General features: G+C 40.9%; 1 protein-coding gene across 8 annotated transcripts in view; it reads left to right on the top strand.

Moving 5' to 3' along the window:
* Window positions 1-1,720: 1,720 nt before the first annotated feature.
* kmt2cb (lysine (K)-specific methyltransferase 2Cb) overlaps window positions 1,721-27,135 on the top strand; it is a 68,488-nt gene continuing 43,073 nt past the window's right edge. For 7 of the 8 annotated variants that reach the window (XM_070974928.1, XM_070974929.1, XM_070974926.1 and 4 more), the window contains exons 1-10: window positions 1,721-2,483; window positions 10,068-10,256; window positions 18,527-18,615; window positions 20,591-20,738; window positions 21,721-21,927; window positions 23,121-23,230; window positions 23,361-23,470; window positions 24,142-24,304; window positions 24,461-24,632; window positions 26,932-27,046. In XM_070974928.1, coding sequence (XP_070831029.1) covers window positions 10,069-10,256; window positions 18,527-18,615; window positions 20,591-20,738; window positions 21,721-21,927; window positions 23,121-23,230; window positions 23,361-23,470; window positions 24,142-24,304; window positions 24,461-24,632; window positions 26,932-27,046 — 1,302 coding nt within the window. In that variant the 5' untranslated portion in view covers window positions 1,721-2,483; window position 10,068. The remainder of the gene's footprint in view (window positions 2,484-10,067; window positions 10,257-18,526; window positions 18,616-20,590; window positions 20,739-21,720; window positions 21,928-23,120; window positions 23,231-23,360; window positions 23,471-24,141; window positions 24,305-24,460; window positions 24,633-26,931; window positions 27,047-27,135) is intronic. The other variant, XM_070974930.1, reaches the window with a different exon arrangement.

Below are 27,135 nucleotides of genomic sequence, written 5' to 3'. Positions count from 1 at the left end.
GTATCACCTTTGCACATAAAGGAATTTGACCCGCAAGAGTATCACACACACACACACACACACAACACTAAACAGCAGCATTGCCTTGGTTCAGGGTAATTAGGTCAATGGTGGTTAGTGGTGTAAGCGTACACCAGCTCAAAGGTCATAATTTAGAAAGTGACACCTGTACGTACTGTGCCTCACACTTTGCTGACATCAGGTAACACAGCTGACTTAGACACATCTATGAAGTCTGAAGAGTTACTGTAGACATCTGTGATGAATAACAATCCACTTAACACTTAACAATCCATGGATTTCTGAAGCAAGATAACTGCAATTGCTACTGAAATTACCCAAGAATGCACTAACACTGGCACTGCAAGATACATTTCCCAACCCTGCATCCAAAGGTCCACCCTGTTTACTGACAAATAGCTTATGGTGTATTTGAAAAATTAAGTTTCACCGACACTGTTACGTATGAGGATTTCGTTCTTTTCTCAAAGGGTAACATGTTGGTGAACACTTGTGCTGACGTTAACTACTCTGTACTTAAGGCGCTTATTCTCTCTCAGTGCTCATTAGTGTTTGGAAATAATATTGGATTCATACTTTTTATTGTATTTTGATGCTTGATTTATTTTATTTATTGACATGTATACATGCCTTCCCTTTAATTTAGCACCCATTTGCATACTACTATTTGATTTGGTTGAAATGACCAATATTAATTGACAGTAATTCCAAATACATTGCAAACAGTGTGTGTGTGTGTGTGTGTGTGTGTGTGTGTGTGTGTGTGTGTGTGTGTGTGTGTGTGTGTGTGTGTGTCTTCCGTTGTGTTAACCAGCAGGGGGAGCTCATGGTCTAAGAAAGAGGTGCCAAGGTTTACCATTGAGAGGAACAGGGCTGTGTTGATTTCCAGTTAATTTTCTTTGGGCTTCACTCGGACAAACTCTGTTGTAACTAAAAACGCCCAAAAAAGTAAAATTAATGCAAAAACGTAACACTCACCGGTTCTACTACATATTATGTATAGCTGCTGGAAGCCGACCCCTGGGGGCTTTTCCGAAATTTAACCCCTGCATGTACAGTATGTCTGACAATTTCCAGGCTACCTCTGCCAAACAGCCGATGCAACGCCTGCATCAGCGTACGTTCATGTGTATATGAAAGAAACAGAAGGCAGGAAGTGGGATGTTGTCATGGCCTAACCTGTGGAGATTCGTTTGGTCTAGCTGAACGGATGCTAACTGGACGAGCCCTAGACAACCACCATCACCACCACCACCAACACCACCACACTCACGTATTAAAGTTAATGCATATTTGTGTTTCCTCTCTTGCTCCGGAGAAAACTGATCATTGTTGCAGTCACCACAGCTGCTGCTGGCGAACATTAGCATGAGCTGGAACACAAACGGTTGACAATCCCGCTCCAACTCGGTTCTAATCCAGTTCTCCATCTTTTCGCGCCTTCCATAGCCATTATTTTATTTACCAAATGCCCACATCCCTCCGCAGGGTCAGAGAGTATTTTGAAGAAATTGTCAAATGGTTTGTGTGGTATTTTTCAATGTGTCTTCACGTCGACGTTATTAAGCATTTGCCACACTCGCAAAATATCCCTTTCTCGATGGGCCATACCGTTTTGGAAAGATGTGTGCGCCGTAGTTGTGGTAGGGGGAGGTAGATCTACTTTTTGAGGAGCCTAGAGGGGCTGTGCTTCGGTGCCACTTATCATTAGATATGGCCACCGTTATAGAGTACACCGAAGCGTCATCTTCAACTTAATTTAGTGATATTTCATAGTAATTTCGCAGTTCGGTCTCTGTGGCAGGCGGAATGCGATTTTTGGCAAGCTAATGTTTCTTTTTACCTGTCTTGGGAGGCGGTTGTTACTGCGTGGCAGGCTGGCTGCGAGAGTCTCCTAACTGGCCGCTTGGTCCCGCAGCTTGTCGATGCTGAAGAAAATAGAACCAGTTGCCAACCAAGCGGTCGGCACCCAGCGTTTGCTTTGCGCGTCGCTTTACATTCGCTGAGGATTCACATTTAAAGTTTGGTTTACGGAGAGTTGACTTCAGCAGCGCATTGGACTTTGGCTTGGATTTGTTTATACGTTAATGGTAAAATTGCTGGCCGTAGACTTGGGTGGCTAACACCAACTAGCTATAACGTTATAAGCCGAACTCGTGCGACGACAGCTGTCATTGGAGAAAGGAAAGTGATCCCCACAAATGCGTGATCCTGTGAAGCGGTTTTCTGTTGGATTTACATCATCTGCCTTTCCATCAAATGGGCAAAGTTGGGAATAACATTGCAGCGTTGGAATATAATGATATGCGTTATGCATTTTTGAGAATTGCGGTGTTGCTTCATTGGAGAGAAGCTAGCTAGCTCAATTAGCTTGCTAGCTAGCTGGGTGATAAAAGTGCGACGTTTCAACCCCCAGTATTTTGGACATGAAGAGGATAATTCGCTATTCATAGGACTGGAAGGTAAGCCACAGTGAGATGTTAAAATGTTCTTCATGCAAGGTAGATTTGTTTGCCATTCACCTTGTGAAGTAAAGCTGAGCCAACATTATCCACCTCCAGTCTGATGTTGGGGGTTTGTCGCCGCCTTGGCTTTCATGACTCAGACTATTCAACGGAACGGAACATTTAGTAGAACGGTTCATGGTTGCTACATAATCTGAAATGAGGGGTAAATGTTCAGTGCTTAACTCAATATATGCGATCTATACCCACACACTACTAACGTTGGTTCGCAACGAAAAGCAGAAATAATAGCTTACGTCATTGTGTAACCTATCATTTTCACTTTTAGTGTAGCATTGTAGTTCCCCAGAACAGTTCCGTTCCATTGAATAGACCGAGCCTTTGTGTGCCCAAATGATCATCGTTGCCTTGTACCCAGTTGTAACTTGGCTAACAGATAGCGTAGTTAAGGTTTCTCGTTAAGTTTGCCATCATCCCCGTGCTGTTATATTTCATATTAGCTGTGGGACAACAAAAGGCTGGAGCATGAATTTTTGTTGCGTTGGCGTAGGCGTTAGTTACAAGCTAGTACGATGAGTTGGCCAACTAACAGCAATCATAGATAACCTGTTTGCTATGTGAACCCCTTCCAAAGTTGTCTTACTGGCTAATGTGTCTTATTGCCGGATCGAACCTACAATTGCTAGTTAAACACGAGAAATTAATTAATTTCTTTGTGCGTTTTTTGTTACATTAAGACTATGTCAATGTTACTTTTGTCTGCGGTCGCCAAAGAAAAGGCGACAGAGTTCAACACAACAGGCTAGCTATCGTTAGCTGTGTGCAACTGCTTTGTGCCCAAGCTTGAGTTAACAAAAGCTAACCTTAGTTAGCATGTCTCCAATTGTGCCTGTGGTGGTCGTGACTGCCTAGTAGTGACTGGATCCAAACCTCGGATGCCTTAGCAATCAACCGTATTCTCACCCCTTTAAGTTGAGGTTTACCTTATTGTGATTCTGGTCGTAAAAAGGTTTTCATCCGACCAATTTTTGTTACATCACCACTTAAAGTGTGTCGAGGGAACAGTGTGAGCTCCTGTTTCCTATCCAACATTTAAGCTCAGATTCATGATTCCTGAATAATTGTACTGACAATCTAACCATTGTAGTGACTAATATTTCTTGTGGCGTTTGGTGTTATTGGACCACCATCTGTCCATAGAGCCTGGAGGCTGATGGAGGCCAATATAGACATAAGAGAAAGAGAGAATTACTACAGATCGGCAGTGAAAGATGGTGTGAGTTCCACAAAATCTAACAGTACAAATTGAGACCTCTTCAGGTTTACTAATAACAAAATGCCTCTTTATATTTTTGTAAGTAATTTCGGGTTGTAGAATGGCCTTCAAGCCACAGCACATGACTAATTACCAATAGCAGTGCTTTTTAATAATTGTTTTTAACAATTAAGTGCTAAGAGTACAATTATGTAATATGGCACACTCTATCACTTCAACATTGACATTACATTGTACAGAACTGCAATAAGGTATGAAAGAAAGCATACAGTGTTTTATGGCGAATCCGGTCCACCATGGTGTACAAACTGCTTTACTGAAATCTTAGCAAAGTTGACTTTCTCATGACTCACCCTAAAGATTACTCATAATGTAGTCTGATGTAATTGCATTGTGATACATAAAAACAAGCCAGCAAGAGTCCTGTGCTGGTTTTTGTGTCTACCTTTCTGAAAAGGAACCATCAATAAGTATTACTGGTGGGTTAAAACATGGTACTTATGCTGTACTAGTTTGTTTTGCAAAGGGTTATGTGGATAAAACCAGTGAAAAATATGTGTTTGATCTCAGTCAGCTTTATTCTCGTATTTTCTGATTATTTATGATTTATTGGAACATATTTATCTTAACCCGCCTTGGCCGTACTCATGTTTAATGATATTTTCACATTGATTATAGTGTTTGGCTTTGTAGTTATAATCAGTTATCTTAAATTTAAAGCCACATTCAGCAGGGGCTGAGAGAGAAAATAAACTCACTGAAACATAGTCATGATATACAGTACTATGAGCTTATCAGTGAACTAGTGTCTTAGCAAACAGTTACCTGCTTACATGTCCAGAAGACAAACCAACATCAGCATCCCAATGCACAAGCATCTCTTGTCACTTTTAGCTTTTGTTTTTTTTTTCCATCAGCTGCTAAGTAAAGTATCTGATCATTAGATTGCGAGATGCTCAAATATGTTCACCGACGACTTATTAACTTTGTCCTTCTGTACACTGTGCACGTAGTGACAGCAGCACAACAGCAGCAGCAGCAGCAGCCATCACTGTCTAAACTAGATGCCTTCAGCCACAGTGCTGCTATGAAATTGGTGTTTTGACAGTGCTCTCAGCCCCTTAAATGAAAAAAAAAAAAAAAAAAAATCGGAATCTTTAATTACGCAAACTTTGTCGTGCAATGGGTAAGATCTCAGTAATGAGCAAACACTTTATGTGGTGCATCACTTACCTGCAGCACAGAAAAAAATCTTCCTGCACTGACTTGTTGAGATGGGCTTGATGCTCACAAGCTACATGTGCCGGTAAACAGACTTTTCAAAGCAGCTTGTGCAACACATGAACAAATAACATACTGAAATGTAACAAATTAAAAGAAAAATCTGAATAAATAAGTGGAGCAACATGACAAATGCAAATGTTTTCATACAGGGTGTGAGTGATCACTGAATAGTTTGATTTTGAAAATGATATGAGTCACACCTTATGCCTTCTGCAGTTACTACATCTCAACACAATTGAACAGCGTCATCAAAACTTCAATTATCTTTTGTAACAGTGGTGTTCACCCCTCCAGTAGAGTTCCACAGACTTCTAACATCTATGCTAATGAGCATCAACACTGTTAAACAAGGCAGAGTGTGGTGCCCCAACACCTTAATAGACTTTGTTCATTTTTTGTTTGTTTGTTTGTTTTTTTGCACCATTCGGTTTGGTCTTATGTCATGTCATTACATTAAATTATCTGAACTGTCATTACAAGCAGTCGAGTGAGGATAACTCTTCACATCAGCTTCAGATTTGTAATTCAGAGTCTGACATATTGGGAGTTTCTGACATCTGTGATTTCTCCCCCTTGGTGAGCAGAACTACAGACATATGAAGAAAACTGATAGCAGGATGGCTGCAAATGCACCATCACTGGCACTTTCATCAAACATAAAATCCAGTATTTACACTAATCCAAACTCATTTTAAAGGAGCTGTACACGGTTTCTTTGCATCTGGTGTCACTTGGTAACAAACTGCTTCAAATGCATTACCCAACAAATTTAGTTAATTTAAGCTATTTAACTGGTGTGACGAGTAGGGCTGTTGATTATTTGAGTCTTCAGTCAAGAAGACCCTGAGTTGACCTGCATTTTGTCAGTTGAATCTCTGGACTTTTGATGTTTTAGCTGCACCATTGTACAACTAGCAGTGCTGCAGCAACAGCATGGCAGACTGTAATCTCTATCAACCGAGTCTCAAAATGGCTACAAACTGTGGCATAATCTAAATTATGTGTGAGGTCCTACATCAACATGCATCAGAGTTTAGGGACCACACGGCATGTGTACCCAAGCAGGGAGAGCTTGGTTAAGCTAGTTGACTGATAAATGGTGTCGAGTGATGTTCAATAGAAGTCATAAAATGTACTGCAGTAGCCATTAAGGTTACTGAAAAAACCCAACATGATGCAAACCAATAAAGTAACCGTGTCAATGAAGTCAGCTGAACCACTTATGAACCAGATGGAGGTGCAACCTCCTCTACCGTGGTCCATTGTGATTGAGTCTTTGGCTGACGGCGCTGCCAGCAGCCGGACAGGAGAAACGCTCGGTGGTACGCTTGGATTTTATAACTGAACTGAGAGCAGGATGCACGCTTTTAGTTTGTCTGTGTGGAAATCTGTTGTTTTCACATCACAGACTTAGGAACAGAGTCAAATCTTCGTATGGAACAGCCAAATGTGATTTGTCTGATAAAAGAGTCAAATACTGCCCTTATGACTGCAAGATTAGCACTAGGGTTAACCACCAGTGAAAAGTCAGAATCAGGGGTGTTTTCCTGTTGTTTCGATTAGGTTTGGGCAATTGGTTTAATATATTGACTATTGCAGTTTGGCTGAGTCCGTCGGTGGTTGTTTGTTTGTTTATTTATTTACTTTTTGAGTGATATACATTTATTTTTTGGTCATTTTATTTTGTTAATTTAATGGTCTGCCTTTGAAGTATGAGTGAGAACGGCAGTATAGCAACAGACATGATTCAGCAAGCCCAGTCCCACCAAAAGGCTAGCAATGGCAGAGAGTCACATTTGACTCAGCGAATTATGGGTTAATTTCAACCAAACAGTGTTGATTGTTGGAATGGTGGAAAGACTAACAAAGATGGTTATGGTGAGTTTTAGTTTGTTCACTGTTTTATGAGTTAATTAGGCAATTAAGTGTCAGTTCTGTGAAAGAGGCTTGAATTCTGTGTGTTTAGTTTGTTTACTCATTAGGCTGAAAAAGCTAATCATATACCGAACTCGTTGCTTGTGGATGGGTGTGGGATGTCGGAGACACGTCTTTGCGAATATATTGGCAATGGCCTCTAGATGGGGCTTACTGCAGCTGAAAAATTTTAACATATTGGCCAACCCTACTTCCCTTTCTACCGACACTGTGAGATTGCAACATTAGAACTAAAAACTCAAAAAGCAAGGTGACCTTTTGAAGATATGTTTCAAAGTTAGACAGAATAGAATCCATCGTGGGAAAGAAAGTGATGTAGTTGAAAGACTTTTTTTTTTTTTACTAAGGGGTGGCATTTTGTTGTGCCTTTCAACATGAACTCACTCGTATTGTCAACAACACTTTATCACAAATAACTTGTATAAGGCAAAGCACAAACACACCCCACACATAGAACAATGTGGGCATAAAAGCATAAACCATCCTTCAATTTTCCTTTTTTCCCCAGTGTGTTTGATGGAACTTTACAGTCATTTAACGTGGTTTCAAAACTTACCGGAAACTCTTTTAGTTAATTTTATTTTCCACAATACCCTTGCGTTTTTCTTCTGCCTTGATATATTATTGATGTGGAATAACACAGCACAAGACAACCATGAATTTTTCTCTGAATTTCAAATGTTTTCAACACAAATGGAGTTGTGGACGTGCCTCAGTTTGTGGTAGGGGTGGGTGATACGATAGCAATTATCTTTTATCATAATACTTTAACTTTTATTAATAGCCCAATATTGATGCATAACGTGGTATATTAATTTACATACTTGGAAATTATATTGAGAAACTTTTTCTAGATAAAGTAAGCAGATAGAAATGTTCATCTTAGACTAATCCAGTGAATCTAATACCTTTTATAAAAGATAAGATATTTCATTGCATTGGTTCAAAACCCTGAAAATCCAGTATTGCCAAAAAGTAGTTTTGTTCACTGATTTTGCAACATTTCCGACGATAGACCAATTCACTTGGCGCTATTAAAGGCATAGATCCGTCGATAAAAATGGTAGAACAATTGTTGGCAATTAACAGATCATCTTGTGTTAGGGGAGGGTGATAGTACCCAAAATGTATCTTTTTTTTCTTTTTTCTTTACAGGGATGATGTGATGTCAAGGTATTACAAAATATAATTGATACTCTGATTCATGACCAGATGTTTATTGGCTCCAAATAGGAGTGACAGTGAAGTTTAGACTTATGTGTTTTGGAAGGAGTAGCCTGCCCTATAATGTATCTTAATTAGTTATATGTCATTCATTCTTCCCCATTAGACACGGGGTAAGATTAAGCATCACAGTCGTATTTGTTTGACAGGAAACCCAAAGTATATAATGTGAGTACACCAGTCAGTGTACCAAGGGGCATGTCAATCAAGTACATTTATACACGGTAGCAACAGCCACACATACCAATGCAGCATGCAGCAGAGGGGCCTTTCATGTAACAAAACCAGCTGAGCTTGTGTTGCAATATGAAGTGTGGGGATAGCGTCAGGCTACGCAAGGCTACATATAAATGCAATGTGAAAAAAGTTTCCCACATCCAACCTTAACATTCACACAGTTTCTCTTGATTCCTTCAATATTAAATGTTCAAACATTGCTCCAGGGTCTGGGTCTACAACAGTGGCTACTAGCCACATTAGCCTTGGAACGAGTGAACGACAAATTCAATGGGCTGAACAGCAAAATGAACAGTAAAGCAGCATTAAAATGGAAAAGCATACAGATTCTAAGTTTAGAGTTGGTATCGTTCAGTTTTGAAGCGAATCCTCCTTTGTGTTGGCCCCCAAAGCAGTCTGAGGTAAAGTGAGAAGCACATATAGCCTCAGAGTTTTCCAGTTGTTATGGGGACATTGCCATCAAGTTAATCCACTGGGTTTCCACTTCCTCGGATAGTGAGAGTAGATGAAGACTTTTGTGTTGGAAAAATTGGTATGCTTAGCTTGTATTGCTACCTTCTACATCTTCATGTTCCTGGAGTTGTGTTATATCGAGGAAATTAGTAGTTAGTGCATGTATCTCCAGTTCCTTGTATAGCTTTCTACCTGCATGTTATTGCAGCTACAGTAAAGCACAGTATTTTTAAAATAGTAAAACATTTGTCATGGTAATGACAATATTGTAAAATCCACGTCGTGTCAGAAGGTGACACTGGTGATTGTGGTTCACCCCTGCATGGTGTTAAATTTTCATTCCGTCCTTCCTTGAACGAATCTTTGCAATTTGCCGTTGTTTCTCTAATTCACTCATTCCATCTTATTTCTCCTCACATTGTAAAATGCAACTAAAGGGCAGCATTCACCATATTTACCATTGAGCGGTTTGTAGTGGGTTTTCTTTCAGTGGGTGGGTTGCAGCAAATAGAAAACCTGGAGCAGCCAGATGTGGAGTGATTACAGAATGCTATGACTAAGAAGTGGAAATTGCTGCCGCTCCACTCTGTTCACATTTAGCTGCTGAGGGTGCTTCTGCAAGAAATGCAGCGATCATGGGGTGGACAAAAAGTAACGCAGCCTGGGCATCCAAACAGCATCCAAGATGCTTCATCCTAATAAATATGATCAGAACTAGGTGTCTTTCACTGCAAAGAGGATGCCCAGGCTTTAGGATGGTGACACACAATCAAGCTAAACTAAGAAAAGGATGCAGTTTCATAATATCAGAACTGATTGCTAGTGAACATCATCACATAGAAGTTGGACTCTCCATGTCATTTTGCAGTGTTATGAATGTAAGTGATATAGGAAACCTTAACTAGTTGTTTTGGCGCTCCAGTTTATCTTAATCTCAGAAACAGCTAAATCGAAAATGCTTAAAAACGTGGACATCTGGATGTATTGGTCAGCTAAGCTGCAAGCCATTTTCTTTCAGCATTACAGGTTTGAATTTTGTCATGACATGACTCCATGCCTCTTTGAAAGCCTGTAAACAAAATGAAAACAGTTGAGGTGAAAGTTGAGTTAATTTTTCCAAGCTTACTATGTAACACCTATCATTATCTCATCTTTCTTGCCATCTCTTAAAGAATGTCATCAGAGGATAAGACTGTGGAACCCTCTGACCAGGGACCCTCACCGCCCTCCAGCAGTGTAGGGGCCACGTCCACAGGAAGTCCTGCCCACGCAGACAAGCGACCACGTGGCAGGCCGCGAAAGGATGCTGCTGCCATCCTACCCCAGGCGCCACCCTCATCTACGTCTAAGAACAGGAAGAAGTAGGTTTTTACCAAGAAATCTTATTGTATTTTTATGCCACAGGGGATTTTCTTAGTCCTTCCATAAGATGCAGGTCATTGATGCTGCTAATGTAATATAGAATTAAAGCAAAAAATTTTTCTTAAGATTTGTTTTTTAAGTAGTGGTCCTGTGGCCAGGTGTTCAGGTCCACACTTTGCCCCACATCTAAGACTGTCCATTTGTTATAGGTGTAGTAGGTGTAGACAGGACCCATTTTGACCCATTCAGATTGCCTACTCATGTCTGGAGTCACCAAAACACTCTTTGAATGACGTCATTTTTTTCTTCTTCTGAAAAATCCATTGTTCCCTGCACAAGAGACAGCTATCCATTAAAATCACATATCAGGACATTTCAAATGTATTTCTAGTCAGTCTTTTAACCACCGCTCTACATCAGCTCGGTGACAGTACATGTTTGACACAATGGTACTGGTTAACTAACTGATAAAACTAAACTAACCATGTGGTTAAATGGACTATAAAACTGCTTAAAAGAAACCGTGATCTTGTTCTGCATTATGGTGTTTCTGGCCTTAATCCGTTCTGCAAGTGTTAAATTAGAGCACCTCAGCAAGTGTTAATGCTTATATGCAGTTCTTAGTCCTATTATTGAAAAATATGTGTTCTGTAAGTAAAGTGAATCTTAATGCAGACATGGTTATGAAGCAGCCCCAAAACTATATCATGAAATCTGGGTAATGTGGGATAGTTTAAATTTCACACAAGAAAATGTCAACCCAACCCTTATTTTGAGCAAAGAAGCTCAAGTCAGGCAGTATCTTTCAAAAAAACCGCAGCGTTGCAGTGGAAGATATCAAAAATCTCCTCTCAAAGCCTCCCGTCACTACAGCTGGCCGTCTTAATTTCTGAGAGTTAGTGTCACCTAGAACCTAGAAAATAGTCGGTGGTACTTTGGGTGTTGCTGTTGGTTGTTCAGAACTGGTCATGTTTGGACTATTTAACTGGTAGCAGATTGTCTTGTTTAGTTGATTAGAAGTCCTTGTCATATAGGGCTTTTTAAGTTCCAAAGTAGCTTGATTTTAGGCAACACCAGCACAGAAATGTCTTGTGAGGTATTGTACAAGGTGTGTGGCTTCTTTATGACTTCCATAGCGCAACATATAGCACAGCTTAGAGCTGCTCTGTAATACAATGCCTGCAAGGTTCTTAAGTCTCTTCTCCTTAGTCTGTCCTCTCAATCAATCTTAATACCCTGCTCCCAATGGATCGTTTAATCTGTGAGCATCCAGACGATGCGTTAATGCCACAGTGGAAGGATGACCTGGAACAGACTTGAATTGCCTCATGTTGATGAACTGGTCAAGGCCAAACCATTGGCAGAAGTGTGTTCTTGTTCTGCTCTTCTAGAATGATTTATATTGTTGCGGTGTCAGTGGTGTCATGGTCAGAATGAAGACTTTAGTTTTGTTTTGTTTTTTTATGTAAAAACAGGCTTTTGTGAGGCTGCAGAAAATGGCTAAAATGATTATCACAGTTATTTTGTTCAGTAATCATTGCAATTATGTCCCAACTTAAATTTCACTGGATTAGATCCGCTGTGCCTCCATAAACCTCTACACTGAGTTCATATTCCGTTGAGCATCCTTGTACACCAACTCTCAACAATGATCAGCTTTGTTGATGGATCTCAGGTTGTTCCACCTATCAACCAATTCAATACACCCTAATTTTAATCTCACTACTGCTCACAAAAACAATAGGCCAATGGGTGGATGGTCCTCCTTTCTTAAAACTACCTGTTAGCTGTTTAGAAATCAAACTCGGCTAACTGTGATAACATAATGAATGACACACTATGCTCAATCACATACACTTCAGAGTGCAACAACTTCACAGAGCTGTGAATTATCCTCATAGAACAATCCTGTATTCAGACCAACTGGCTTCCTCTTCTAATGAAAATAAGTGCTGTGTATAAATATTAATATAACCAGTATTAAGTGTTAAAAGCTAGTTTGCTTGTGACAAAGGAGGATGTGTCAGAAAATGCTCTTGTAGTTCTGCTTGCTGGAATTTACCAGATATGCCCACACTCCATCTGCTTGTGAATCCATTTCAGAATGTCACGATCCTTGTCGGGTTTTCCGGGCAGCGCTCTGCTGGCTGGGACTACTTACCACAGCATTATTTTCACCTTTTCTTTTTTTCTCTCTCTGTCTCTCTCCCTGTGGTGGGACTGTGTGTGTGTGTGTGTGTGTGTGTGTGTGTGTGTGTGTGTGTGTGTGTGTGTGTGTGTGTGTGTGTGTGTGTGTGTGTGTGGGGTGTGGGGGGGGATGGGGGGTGGGGGGGTGGATAAGTTGTGCAGGGTATGGGGTTGAATGTTAGTCTTGAGCGTTTGTCAGTGAAATAACTGGCTGTCCCAGTGCTGAAATTTGATGCCTTAAGTGTAGTTATATATAATTAGAGTTGAATGTTGTGTAGCAGCGTGTGTGAAGACGTCACCACCACCACCAAATACTGGTGTGCGTATAGCAGGTTGTGGTCATAGATGAAAACGTGACATGGAGCTAATTTCTGCTTCTGATTTGCCCTCTGGAATCAAAATCCACTTAAATGTCAGTAGCTATGGACAGTCAAAGTGCTTGTTGTGAACATGTCAAGGAAGCCTGCAAGAAATGCGGTGTGGTTCTCTAAACTGGAGCGAGATATATGGCTGAAAGATGGAAATGGTTTGTTGCTCTGCTGCTGCTGCTGCTGCTGCTGCTGCTGCTGCTGTAGCTGTAGCTGTAAACTCATTAAGCTGGGTCCTGGTGCATGGCTGTCTGTAGGTTTACATTACTCTGCCCTCTTGTGTCGTGCTGATCAGGTCAAGTATAGTTTGGAAAATGTTAATTTACATTCTGATATTCCTTTTTACTGCTATATGTTCAAGCTCCTTGTCTTGTCAGCAGTTGTGCACTGAACAAGACCTTCAAAAATGAGAAGCTGTATGAGATTTGTCTTGAAAATTTGGACCAATCCTTAACAAACTGATGAATCACATCAGATATTTAATGTAATCTAACTGTTTATCTATTAGTTGTCATTTTTGAGTCTTTGGTTTGTTAGGGCAGATGCTACACACTACTGAGTTGTTGCAGTTGTTTTTTTCTTGGGTTATATTTCTGATATCACATTCAGTCATTTATTATTATTACTGAGGGTGATATAAAATCAGACTCTGTCACACACAAGTCTCAGTGTGATCCAAAACAGCAAGACAACTCATCTGAGGGCTTTCCACAACGATACGGAGTAGTTAACCTGTGGGGGGAAAGTAGCCAGTAAAAAAATAGCTACAGTTTTCACTGTAAAAGCCCAAATTGGGTCTGGCACATTCTAATGCCATAATTCCATCATATGCACTGATCTTAATTATTTTAATGAGATTGGTTAATTATTAAAGGAGAATTAGGCTTCCTCTGCATTTTAACCCACACAGTCTGTAAATAGGTGTTAATGTTTAAAACCACACCGATTCCTGATTTGTCAACTGAACTTTTGTAATTAAGAATAATTAAAATGTATTACTTTTTATTTATTTCTTGGTACTGTCACTGTGAGGTTTAGCAAGACATGCTGCAATGATGGTTACTGAATTGTTTTGCTGTAGATTTGCTCAGTGAGAATAAATAAGTTAAATTATTCTAAAGGGAAACGTGTTTTAATCTGATGTCTTATCTAGCCTGTGGGTTGGTTTTTAATTTGATTATTTCTAAAACAAACCTATGACAAAGTAACTCTGAAATAACAAAATGTGAATCACTTGACACAAATTATGTGAATCTGCTGAAACAGCTCAACTTCTAGTCATCCTCATCTTCATCTTCACTGTCATCAAAGTCCTTACCCAGTTCAAAAAGTGCACTGCCAGGGTGGTAGCGTGGTGCTTCAAACATCCTATCCCTCAGCCTAGACACTTTTAGTTTGAGTGCATTGCTTGTCTCAGTTGTCTTTGCAATGTGTTTAGAGATGGCTCTGCTGTAGTGCAATTGAAGATAATTCATTCCTTCATTTATTCTTTAAGACTATAAACAGTTGTGTGGTGTATGTAGAAAATGCATTGCTATCAGTGGACTTATTGATACTTACTGTGCAATTGTCAGGTTGCTGCCACCTGTTTTTTCAACAGTAGCCCATGCGATGAGGATTTCTCCCATCTGTGCAATTAGTGCAATTCTTAATTAGTTTTGTCATCAATTATTTTGCTAATATTTGTCAAATGCTGAAGATGACTCTTTCTGTTTTGTTGACACAGCCTCAGCTGAGCATGCACACTTGTTTTTTTTTTTGTGGGGGTGGGAATAATGCAGATAGATATGCACATATCTCTATTATCATGGTCGCTTTGCATTGAAGTGGAGGCTAGTGATTGTAACTTGTTAATCAAAACTATTTTAATGAAATCTAAAATTTATATAATAAAGGAGTTGGCTGTGGTTGGCAGCAGTGGTCGGCAGGCGCCCTTATGGGAAAGCTCTGCCATCTTTGGCTCAGCAATTACTGTTTGCACTGTCACAATAACATGAAAAGAGCTCTCTGTTAGAGTTTAGTTCCACCTTATTAAGATATTTCTATTTGACTCAAGCTTACAGGTAATTATGTTACAGCCAAGGTTTGCTAGAGGCCTCTTCTGTCATTCTTTGGTTTTAGGGTTGTTCCTTATCTTGACATGGAAGTCATTTAGAGGGAGGGGTTGATTTGGCATTCAGCCATTTGTGATTTTTCTCTCCAGTGGCACCGAAAATTACCCCACCGCCCCCTCCAACCCTGCATCTCCTCCCTCACTTCCAGCCCCCTGTATCCTCCTGAGTACCCCTGAGACAGGCTGTTCTCATTTGGGCTGTGTTTGCTCTCCCCACTTAGCATGCTAACAATTGATGTTGCTATTTAATTTGTATCCATGACAATTATCCCCTCCACATGGCGCTTCCAAGATTAGTTTAACAGAGCTCCCATTGGAGGATGCTGACACTGACAGATCTCTCCATACTGTATGTAAAAGAGCATGTGCTGGGTTTTGTGTGTGTGTGTGTGGGGGGGGGGGGGGGGGGGGGGGGGGGGGGGGGGGGTGCGCACATGCACGCACGCACGCATCTGTATGAGTTAGCACACATGCATATGGTAGTTTGATGATGCTGACAGGGCACATACAGTAAGATAAGGGAAGGGCTTCACTTTCTTAATAATGGCTGATTTTTTTTTTTTCCTTTTAAAATTGCGATGATGTCTTTAAAGAGAGATGACGGGGGAAGCAGAGAAAAGTCTAAGCTTATGTTTAACATGGCACTCCAGAGAGAAAATCTTGAAAAGGAGCAGTAATGAGATATTTTTAGGTCATTCAACAGGAGGTAGCCACATGAGAAGGGATATCCCGATCAAGTTTTTTGCCTTGGATCTCAATCCAAGGCCTTTAATAATGAATATTTGCCAATACACAGTTTTAATCTAACATTTTTTGTCTTCTTGCAAAGTATATACATGATGCACTCCATTTTACTACTGTACAGTAATCTATTTGACATCTGAATACCTCTACTTAAAATCTGTAACTGGGTTTAAAGCTGTCCTTGTTGTTTTTACATAATATTTTGCATTGTGTTCTCTGGAGAGGAGTGTCAGTATGTAGCTATGGAGGTGGCTCATTTTGGGCAGGATTTGGGCAGCCTCTGTTGGTTGCCTGCATACCTGAGGTTGAGTGCATTTCTCACCTAACTAGCAGTTGTTTGTTTCCTCATACTGTGGGATGGTTCACTTGCTTGCTATCATAGACTGTATGTAAAGTTGGACGATGCATCTCCACTTCTTCCACTGTACGAAAATGAAGCCAAAATATCCCAGGTACAGGAGCTGCCATCTTGCGGCAATGACTCCAAATCAGTCGGGCCAAATCAGTTGGGAACGCACACGAGCAGCCAATCATGATAAATTGTGATGTCACACCCCCTTTTCATACCATTAAATAACTAATTAAAACCAAAATTAATTCGAAAAAATGAACACTTGAACATAATTGATACTTAACTTGAACCAGATAACAACTACCTAAAATGACCTACATTGCAGACAGCCACCAGGACGTGATTGAGATGTTTTGGCCTCCCCTTTGGGGAGCTGTCGTCCATCTTTGTATACAGTCAATGCTTGCTACACTATGTGCTAGGGATGAGTTTTCGTGTCTTAACTGAGTGCAGATGGGCAAAACTTAGAGAAACAGAATGCAAAAAGTCCATTTTGTTCCAGGTTTATCACACAAGTGTTCAAATATAAATAGGATTTGGTATCATTGTAAATGTTTAGATACTAACTCAGTTGCAGAGCCTTAATCCTTTTTAAGTATTTTGTTGGCTTTGTAAATTTTTTTCTTTTACTGTAAGAAATTGATTGTTTTCACACACAAAATTGTGGCACAACTCTGAATTCTAGTTTATTATATTGCCCGTGTCTAGACTGTAAAAGTCACATCAACGATATTGTGCTCTGTGGCAACAATGTTCACGTGACACTGAAACGACATGTCCGCGAGCTTTGAGCCGCAAAAGTTTTTGTGTAGTGGTCAATTTACCTTTGATATGTGTGAGTATTCCTGAGCTATTTTTCCATCTGATGCATATGATTGTATGCTTAGTGAATGTGCGGTGGGCAGGAAAAGTGCTGGCGGCTGCACTCAGAGCAGGTGTTGGCGATCGGAGCAGTGAAGCCAGTGAAGTTGTCTCGTGGCAGTAAATGTACAGGATAGGTTGCAGTTTGCTCATAAGCACTGCAGCTCCTCAGTACCCAAGATGTTTCTAAGTCTTGCCTCCAAGCTGCTGGGCAACACTCTTCCTTACCTGGGTTGCTAAATGTAGATAAAAATATTTATTCAGTGCCTTTTTAGTGGGAATCACCATTGCTTCTACATGCCTATTGCTGGAAAAAGTAGGCTTGAAGCAGTAAATAAACACTCGCAGTTACATTCGTGAGACGCAACTGAAACACTTTTGTCTAGACATGGGTTATATAGGCCTCTCAAAAATGTGTTGAATGTGATGGTCTTGCAGGTTGCTAATGAAAAATTGATTTGCATAGACCTTTTCATAAACCCGCTCTTCTGCAAACATAGCGTCATGTTCTTACTAATATAAGTATGGACCATACCGGTGACGTTTTTGACTCAGTGTGACTCAAGTGGAGAAAAAACAAGCTTTGCTTTTAGAGGTTCAACATGCTTTCCTCTACACAAAAATAGCCCCAGTAGCTTGTTGTCTTCAGATAGAGTAGCTGTTCATATACATATACATACAAATACATATGATAATGAGAGGTTTTAGCTGTTTGCATTTATTTATTTCTGTATTAACCGAGTCGCTCAAATGTGGTTGGGTTTTTTTATTTTCATTTTTTTAAGGTTTGCTTACAGTTGTACATGTAATTGTTTGTTTACTACTTTTAATTTAGGAATAATAACATCAAAGACTAAAACCCACAAACACAAAGATATAAAATTAATTGTCTTTGTTGTGCAATCTCTGCATCATTGGTTTTGTCCAAAGCTTAAATGAACATTGTCCATTTTATTAGGATGTGCTATACATCAACTCCTAGTGATTACTCATAAAGTCCCAAGGAGGATATGTCCGTTCAAGATACTAAATATGACTCTTGCACATGCATGAGTATGTATTTGTTTGGTGTCTTAAATTACAGAGCTATTATCATATAATAAGTAATGTCTGTACTCTGAATTGAAATTCAACTAGAGCATGTTCAGTTAGTCTGTAATGAGTTGTCATCCCTCAGGGGACTGTAAATGATGAATGTATTGGTTCCATGTTGAACACATCTTTCAATTTCGGTGTATGAGCATCAGTAAATGTCTAATATTGATTTGTTATAACATTGTCACACTACATAGATATTGTCATTTATGTATTTGTGGATGATGTTAATGTCATTAGTGCCTCTATTTAATTCCCAACGTAAATCTTCAGAGCTATCCAGATTGGCCTTCCTCCATCTTTAAATTCCACATACTACCAGTCTCTGTTATTACCCCCCCCCCCCCCCCCCCCACACACACACACACACACACTACTACTACCCTTTTGCCTTGCCCAGCGGCTTGAGTGCCTCCATTAAAAATCAGTGACAGCTGTGACTATATTTAACTAATTCATGACCACCCCGCCCCCCCACAAACCCAGGCATCTTATCTTATTCTTTTTCACTGTCTGTATTTATTTGTTTGTGTCTCTTCCTCACCCTAGGGGTCGCACCAGAGGGAGGGTTGTTGTGGATGAGGAGGACAGCATGGATGGAACTGAGATAACAGAGTCCATAGGCCCTCAGGACACAGGTGAGACTTTGCGATCCCCTTTTTTGATCTGCTGTGTACGTTAGTTACGTTGGGAGTGACAGAAGACTTGAACTTGCTCATCCAGGCAGCCTCGTGCAGAGAGTGCCTCAAAAGGGTTTTTCAGTTAAGGTAGTGGAGTCTCCCTCTCCTGGAGAAAGATGGATGAGAGCTTTTTCTTGGCACCCCATGCTTCTACTTCAGGGCTATAATTGAAAGGGTTTAGCTTGAGCTGTGAAGCTGCAGTGGGTGTGTATTTTTTTTTTCCTCCCCTTACTGCTTCCATCTTTCCTCCTGCTCTGAGATTGGCATTGAGGTGCAGTGGGAAAGAGCCCAAGGCTAATGCCCTCTAAAAGCTTTTTAAAATCCCATCAGTCTCTCCAGACCCATTTATGTGCTTTTTTATGTGTGTACATCACGTCACATGACCATGCCTCCCATTCTCCTACATTTCAGTGCTGCCCTGTTGCTGTGCTGGAGATATTGGGGAATGAAATTCTGCCAGTGGCTAACTTTACTTATATTAGCTGAGCTGAGCTTCACGTTATATAAACAATATGCAATTATTAGCAGCTTGAGTTTTCCAATGCTAAGATTTTTTTTCTCCATCTTTGTTGTTTTTATTTCAAAGAATATAGAGTGGACTTGAGTTTTGCCTTTTCAGTCTACTCCCATGTCTGCTAACATCCCAGCGGTTCCCTCAGTGGCTCTCTCTGCCTCCAGGTGTTTCTTAAAATCCATCCATCCATCCATTATCTATACCGCCTATCCCTTTCGGGGTTGCGGGGGGCTGGAGCCTATCCCAGCTACAATGGGCGAGAGGCGGGGTACACCCTGAACCGGTCGCCAGTCGATTGCAGGGCGTTTCTTAAAATGAAATGTACAATTTCTATACAGTCTCGACCCTAAAGCGAAGTGTGCATCTGAGGTCAAGCAGAGTATATATGTATATTGAAAAGGCCGAGACGTGGGTTTAAAATCCTGTGCTAATCTTCTCTATATAATCCTTGATTTGTGTCACTTGTACATTAGAATTTATATTTAAAATGTAAATATTTTATGCAAAGCACTTTTAAAAGCATTTACAATATATTTAAAATGATCACAAATCCCATACTTAAACACATTTACCTTGAAAAATGTAGCATAGTGACGTAGTACATGCTTATCAGAATAACGAAGTTAAATATTAAGTTCTAATCAAAAAAACAAACAAAAACAAAGGTGATGCACAATTTCCGACATGTCTGTCATATCCTAAGACCGTAAGAAGTCTTCCACAGGTGTGTTCAGTTATTAGGAGGTAATGAGCTTGAATTTGTCCTTGTGTAATTCCATTGGATGACACTGAATCATTGCAGTATTAGCCTAATTACATCTCAATGAAATGTTAATAAAAATTTTGCATGGCCCAAAGTCTCAGTGAGAGGTACGTCTGGGAGTTGTTTTGTATGATTAGCACAGTGAATTGAGCCTTTTTTTGTAATTTAGATCAAAAGCAGTCATGGTGCTGATGGTAACAAAATTGGGTGTAGTTGTATTTTAGACAAAATATTCCTCATTAATATTAAACTCCATTTTTTAAGACACTTTGGCATGCCTTGATTCTAGTTTTTTCTCTGCCCCCATTGTTATTACTATTCTGTACAAGAGCTTGATGTTCCCAGTGGGTTTACCGTAATCAGTGCTTGAGCATATGGTCCCCATATTTTACCATCCATCTCAATAATAAAGGCTGTGTTTTTGACCTGGAGGAAACTGACTAGAATGCAATCAACCTGCCCTGTGACAGCTTGTATCTGTTTGAGGCTGCATGCTGATTTTACAGTCATAATTGGCAACGGATTGAAGAGCAGCTAATAGCATAGAGGCCAACATTGAGTGGGATGCACTGCTTGCAGATGCTCTGAAGGGATTAATGCTTACTTGTTTCTTACTTAAATAACTGATCGTTTTTCCTTTTTTGGGTTACCATCAGAAACGCCAATCCAGCCAGTGGAAACTGTGGAAGAGGTGACCACTGAGGTGCCAGAGGAGGACAACCCCTCTTCCCCTCTGGCCCAGAGCCCTCCAGCTGAGAATTCAGCAGGACCATCTGTCCCAGCGAGTAGGGAAGTCAAAAGCAGGTTAGAAACACCAAACTTCCCCTGAACATAACTGTTTGATAGATAAAGATCCTTTTCTTCTTTTAAAAAAGTGTTTATATGACCATGTACATGTACTAGAATTAGTATGCAGTTGTGCATTTGTATCCAGCAATGTGATGTGCTGTTTGCCTTGTTGTGTACACACGCATGGATGAAATGAAACGGTGTCATCAGCTGGTAGAGGCAGCCCTCTCCTCCCAGGTGCCACTCTGTTAAAGGTTGTCATCAGTCTCCTGGCCTGTCTCTGCTATCGATGTTAGTGATGGAGGGCAGGCCAGCGGCATCTCTTGGGATCTTATTAACAAGGCCATCTCATCCCTTAAAAATGTGATAAATATTTACCGCCCATGTTGTTTCTCAACTTTGCAGCTTTTGGCCACTATTCTCTCTTTCTGTGTCTTTACCGCTCTGTCTCTAAAAAGCTGTTCTCGCATGGAATCTGCTACAGTTCCATGTCCAGTTATTCTTATAAGGTGATGGTTTTTGTTTTCAGCTTCTTGTAGAAAAAAATCACACATAATTAACTGCTTGGTGTGGTTAAAATGTTGTTAAAAGCAAAGCTATATAGGGTTTATAAAATGTATGATAAAAGCACTGTATCAAAAATTTAATTGTGACCTCAAAATCAAAAACTGTGACTAATCTGAAAACATTTCCCTACTATTACACTTCAGGTTAAAGGTTAAGGTGCATGTTAGAATGGGTCTGGCCTGCTAAGTCTATTCCATGTGAATTTCACAAGTGATTCGTTTTATAAGTGGATGTGTGTGTGTAGACAGCGTGTGCCTGCCACATGTAGCCATTATGTGTTTATATGTATAAACACATAATGGTGCTGCACAGACAGTCCCCTCACCAGAAGAAGGAGGCCTTAATTCATGGTGACATGTGTGGCACTGTATTAAGTCACAGTAGGTATATATAATTAAACACCCCCTACCACCCATTTTCTTTGTTTCAGTGAGCGTCTCTGTGCCTTCTGTTATTGCGGTGGCCGCAGCCTGCTGGGTCAGGGGGATCTGCAAGTATTCAGTACCACACCTCAGCTTGAAGCACTCTTCAGCCACAAGGTCGGAGGAGCTTCGACGAGCGATAGCAGTGATGGTGATAAAACCACTCAGCCAAAAATGGCCGAAGAGACCACCTCAGGACAGAGGGAAAAGACAAAGTAAGTAGGCTTGGCTGACAGTGGTGTCACAAATGGTTTGGCTGTCAGTGTCGGTCAGGACAGTAGAGTCATCTGTGATGAGACCCTGTAGAAGGAAGAAGAAAATCTGTTAATGGCCTCACTACAATGATATTTACTCATACACACAAAGGTGCATGCACACAAAACTAACATACAAACCTCACAGGCTAAAGGGCCTCTCTCAGTTCGGAGGTTGTGTTGTCATTCTACATTTGAAGGCTAAATTATCACTTTGCCCTAGCAGTTAGTGGCCCCAGGTGTGTATATGTGTGAGTGTGAGAGCACTCACATATTTGCACCCCGTGCCAACAAAGGACCCTCCTTGGACTCTTTTGGACAGCTGCCTAATTTGTTTTGGTCCTTTGGAACCAGTTGGGTGTCTCTCCGGGCTGCCAGTGACGTAATGGGCAGTGGGAAGCAGTATGGGTCTGGCAGAAAGCCAAACCAACCAGTAGCTGTTGTGTTGTTGCCGTGTGATTGGTCATTGGGGCCAGTCCTCGGTTGTGCCACACAGAGGCACAGAAGAAAGCACAGGGCAGGAGTAGAAATTGTATATTGATTTGTAAGAGAAGCAGAGGCGGTGGACAGATGGGAAAACTGTGAAATGTGAGGAGGTGGGAAAAGATCATTTCATAATTGGTGATGAAACTTTGGCTGTAAACAATAAGCTGTCAAGGCTGTTTGTCATGAGTGTGCCATCATGCTTCCAGAAACCAGTCTCTTGATTTTGGCCGTTGGTTTGTTTACTGGAACTTAGGTCCTTTTTAAATGCTAATGCTCCCTCTCCACATTTTCCGCATGCTATGCAGCTCGCTAGTTCAAGCCAGGGACTCGGGGAAACGCATCCTTTTCAACAGATTTTATGAGACAGAACAGCCAGCCTCTTGTGCACACACCAAACAAGATGGCCCTCTTCCTCCTCCTCCTCCTCCTCTCCCTCCTCCCCCACACAGCTTTTATTTGCTCTCTAACATTTTTCCCCCAGCTCATTCTCTCTGTCTTCATCTCTCTGCTTTTGTAAAAACTACACACCATCCTCTACCTTTATGTCTCTACTCTTACTAAATTGATTCAGTCTGTCCTTCTCCTGCATATCTTCTGGCTGTCCTCTTAAAAAAAAAAAAGAAACTGTGCTGACCTGCTTTCTCTGCAAACCTCTTCCTTTGTTCCAGTGGGTCTGAAAACTGCGAGGAAGAACCTGACCCAGCCAGTCGATTTTGGGATGAGCTTTCTCATGTCGGCCTTCCACAAGATCTTAACGTCCAGTCTCTCTTTGAGTCAGGTAAGATCAATAGACTAAACATTTTTACTCTTTCCTACCAAGCATTGTTAGCTTTTTTGAATGGAGAATTAACATTATTTGAGTCTAACCTTTCATCATCATCACCTCCTTATATGTTTTGAAATTTCAGGGCAATGCTGGGCACATCAGAGTTGTGCCTTGTGGTCCGAAGGTGTTTGTGAGGGCGAGGGACAATCTCTGCTTAATGTGGACAGAGCCATTGACTCAGGGAGCACAAAGGTGAGTCAGGGGAGAACATCCGTGGACTAATAGGTGTTAACACCATCTTAATGTGTTGGGGCAGCAGGGAGGGACTGCTTCAGTGAGGCACGGCAAAGCTGATGGATCAGACTGGCTGGTAAAGGTCGGCCCGGCAGCGTGGGTCTCTCAGCTGTGAAATGGAAAAGGTCACGCCACTCAATGGGGCTGAGCTCTCATGGCAGCTTAGCTCCCAGTGTTAGCAGTGGCACAGCTCACAGCTCTCCGATTGCATTTGCAGCCCATCAGCAAGTCTTCCACTTGATCTCCAGAGTGGCTATTAGTGCACACTCATAGAACTGAGAGAAATAGGGAATGGGTGAGGCTCTGTCATGAATTTGATCATCGGGAGGCTAAAACAGGGATTTAAACAGGGGTCTTGATCCTAAGCTGAGAAACGTGATGACCGTTTTTTCAGAGACATTAAAGGATAAAGCATTTTCTTAACATCAGCTAAGTCAGTCATTAAAAATGTTATGGACATGTTTCTTGTTTCCTTTGCTGTTCATGGAAATTATTAACATTTTGTGGATAAAGACATTTTAGACATATAGATAATAATGATCTCTCTCTCTCTCTCTCTCTCTCTCTCTCTCTCTCTCTCTCTCTCTCTCTCTCTCTGTCTCTCTCCCTCTCTCGCTCTCTTTTTGCAGCACTGTGCATACTGTAAGCGCCTTGGAGCATCCATTAAGTGCTGTGCTGAAGGATGTGCTCAACTCTACCATTACCCCTGTGCGGGGGCAGCTGGGACCTTTCAGGATATCAGGAGTCTTTCACTCCTCTGCACAGAACACGCTGAATTGGCCATTCACAAATGTAAGTAGAGTAGAATTGGATACATCATATCTAGAAGCTGCATTAAAAAAAATGTACATAAGTATTTGACTTTATGTCAGCTGTATGTCTGAAATGCAATTTTCTCTCTTATTTTCTTGATTTAACTGACTGTTTCCTTAATTGTCCTTCCTGTAGTTGTAGATGATGTAAATTGCGCGCTATGTGATAGCCCAGGGGACCTACTGGACCAGCTCTTCTGCACCAGCTGTGGTCAGCATTACCATGGGATATGCCTGGACATGGCCGTGACCCCTCTAAGGAGGGCAGGTTGGCAGTGCCCCGAGTGCAAAATCTGCCAGACATGCAAGTGAGTCACCTTCCCACCCACCTAAATAATGTATCTCAGGCTGAATGTTTTTGTCCTCCCTAGCTTTTCTCTCACTTTTCTTCTTACTATTTTTCTCTATAGCTACCAGCCATGGTGCTTACTGCTGGTTTGTTTACCTCTGTGGTTTGTGAGGAGCTAACTGGATGTTGTACCCTCAAGCTCAGTCGTGTAACTTCTGACCTTATTTAAACAGTGCAGGAGCTCTGCTTGCAGCCAGGCCTGTTTGCCTTAGTTGAACGCTGTCCATCGAGCTTTCAATTCTTTATTTACACAGAAATCCTAGCATCATGTTATATGCATAGCATGGTATTTTTCAAGACGAGTTGTGTATTGTCACAAACTGTAATGCATGGCATTGGAGTTTAGACTGCCTCCAATTTCTCTGATTCCTTCAAATTGTTTAGGTTTGACTTGGGTTGTCAGTTTCACTTAATTTGGCTTTCATGAGCCTGACACCCATTGACTGGAAACTAACCAGTTAATGACCAGTTAATTTTTGAGCTGAGGAGCACACTGGACTGCATCTCTGAGTCAGCACTGATGAAGTGACAGGTAGCTGTGATGTAGCTTTTGTTTGTGAGAGCTGCCCAGCAGTCGGTGGTCAGAGCTAGCTTGTCTGCCCTTGCTTGCTTGTCTTTTAGCTTATCCTTCCTCCTTCCTTTCTCAAAGTGTTTTTCACTGTATTTAGTCAAAGTAGTTCTCGATGGCATAATGTGCTGAGACTGAAAGTACCAAACTAGCTCTTTAAATCCCTCACCCTCTACCACACTGATTGGCAGCATATCAACTCAGCTTGAACCGGTGAGCCATCCTCGGACACGGTAGCTGGGTGCTTGTTCTTAATGTGGTACACCTTCGTGCCTGTGCTACTACTAAACTCAAGAATTGATCACTCAGTTTACATTTGACATTGTTGCCTTTTTGGACAAAGTTGTCCCACACAGAGCTTTTTCTTAACATGCTCAATTTTTTTACCTCAAACTCACAGCTAGTGAAGCAGTTAGCTCTCTGTGTGTGTGTCCACAAACCCTTTTATCATTACCTTTGGATGGCATAGCTTGGGTGGATGTTATACCTATCTTACTTGCATTCATAGAAGTCAAAATAAGTCAAATACATATAATATTGCACAAGAAAAAGGCTATTTGTGTATTTACAGTCAAGCATTTTTTTCAACCGATTCTTCAGCCTTACACATTACCAATCCTACAATTACACATGTAGCACCCCCACACACCCTGACACACAGCTACACGCCCTGAGCTACTGTGTATCAGCTGGGACAATAGTTTAGCATACTAACATTCTGCAGGAGCAAACATTACTTTGTTTGTGATAAACCTTGGCACTGCAATATTGCAGTTGCCATCCTTATGCTCAATTATCTATCCTCGCTGTATTAATTCTGTAAACAAGCTGTGTTTGCCACCTTTAGTGAATTTTAAAACATTATACTGCTGGCCATGTAAGGTCAGAAGGATATATTAGTTCATAGTTTAGAGGTAAAGAAAGTACTGATAGAAAACAATAAATCCTTACTAGTATAACAAGCCCACTTAATATTCTCCAGAAGTTATCGCTCTGGCATTGGATTTGACATGATGAGTCATTGCATTTGCTTGCCTACACATTGCTGCAGGCCTCATCCTGCCTTCATTAACTGTAGATAGTCAGTCAGTAAGGGACAGTAAGTGTCAGCCAGTCCTGGTCCAGCAAAAGTAAGGTTTGTGTTGTGAATGACTATTGCATTTTTTGGGGTGTTTAGAAATACAGTATTAAAATGTTGGCAAGACGGACACCGAAACAAAAACAAATAATTCTTCCTACATTTCTCTGAAAAATAAGAACAGAAAGCAAATATTAGTTGTGGGAGTAAAAGGCTGGTACTCTGTTCTGATTCATGCATGTACTCATTCATATAATGATAAGAAATGGAATTGATATGTTCAGTAAAACTGAGTTTCAATATAATAGAAACAACAGTCCACTTCAAACAAAGGATGCAAAGGTCTCAGTGAATACGCTTGATGTGCTTTTGGCTTGGAAACTCAAAGGGAAGCAAGTGCTCAACTGAGAACTAGAGCATGATGTCAAAAATATTTTGTTCAGGAAACCTCCTAAAGGTGACAGTTCCAAGAAAAGAAACAGCTGTGGCGACTGTGATCATCCATGTAACTACTGTATATAAAATCCTACATAGCTTGTTGCTGTTTATGTGCAGGATGTCAAAGTCCTCTGCTGTCCCATTTAATACAACCGTCTCTCTCGCTCTTTGTAGGAACCCAGGAGAGGACACTAAAATGCTGGTGTGTGATATGTGTGACAAAGGCTACCATACCTTCTGTCTGCAACCTGCCATGGACACTCTTCCCACCAACGGATGGAGATGTCAGGTAGGTTTTCGGCTGAAGTGCCAATCTGTTGTACGTGATGCCTGGATTTTTTCCGTCAGAAACATATTCAATATCCGAATCTTTGCTCT

The sequence above is a fragment of the Chaetodon trifascialis genome, chromosome 11 (assembly GCF_039877785.1).
Source record: "Chaetodon trifascialis isolate fChaTrf1 chromosome 11, fChaTrf1.hap1, whole genome shotgun sequence".
In the NCBI taxonomy this organism is placed as follows: Eukaryota; Metazoa; Chordata; class Actinopteri; order Chaetodontiformes; family Chaetodontidae; genus Chaetodon; species Chaetodon trifascialis.
This window is presented reverse-complemented; position numbering and strand designations above follow the sequence as displayed.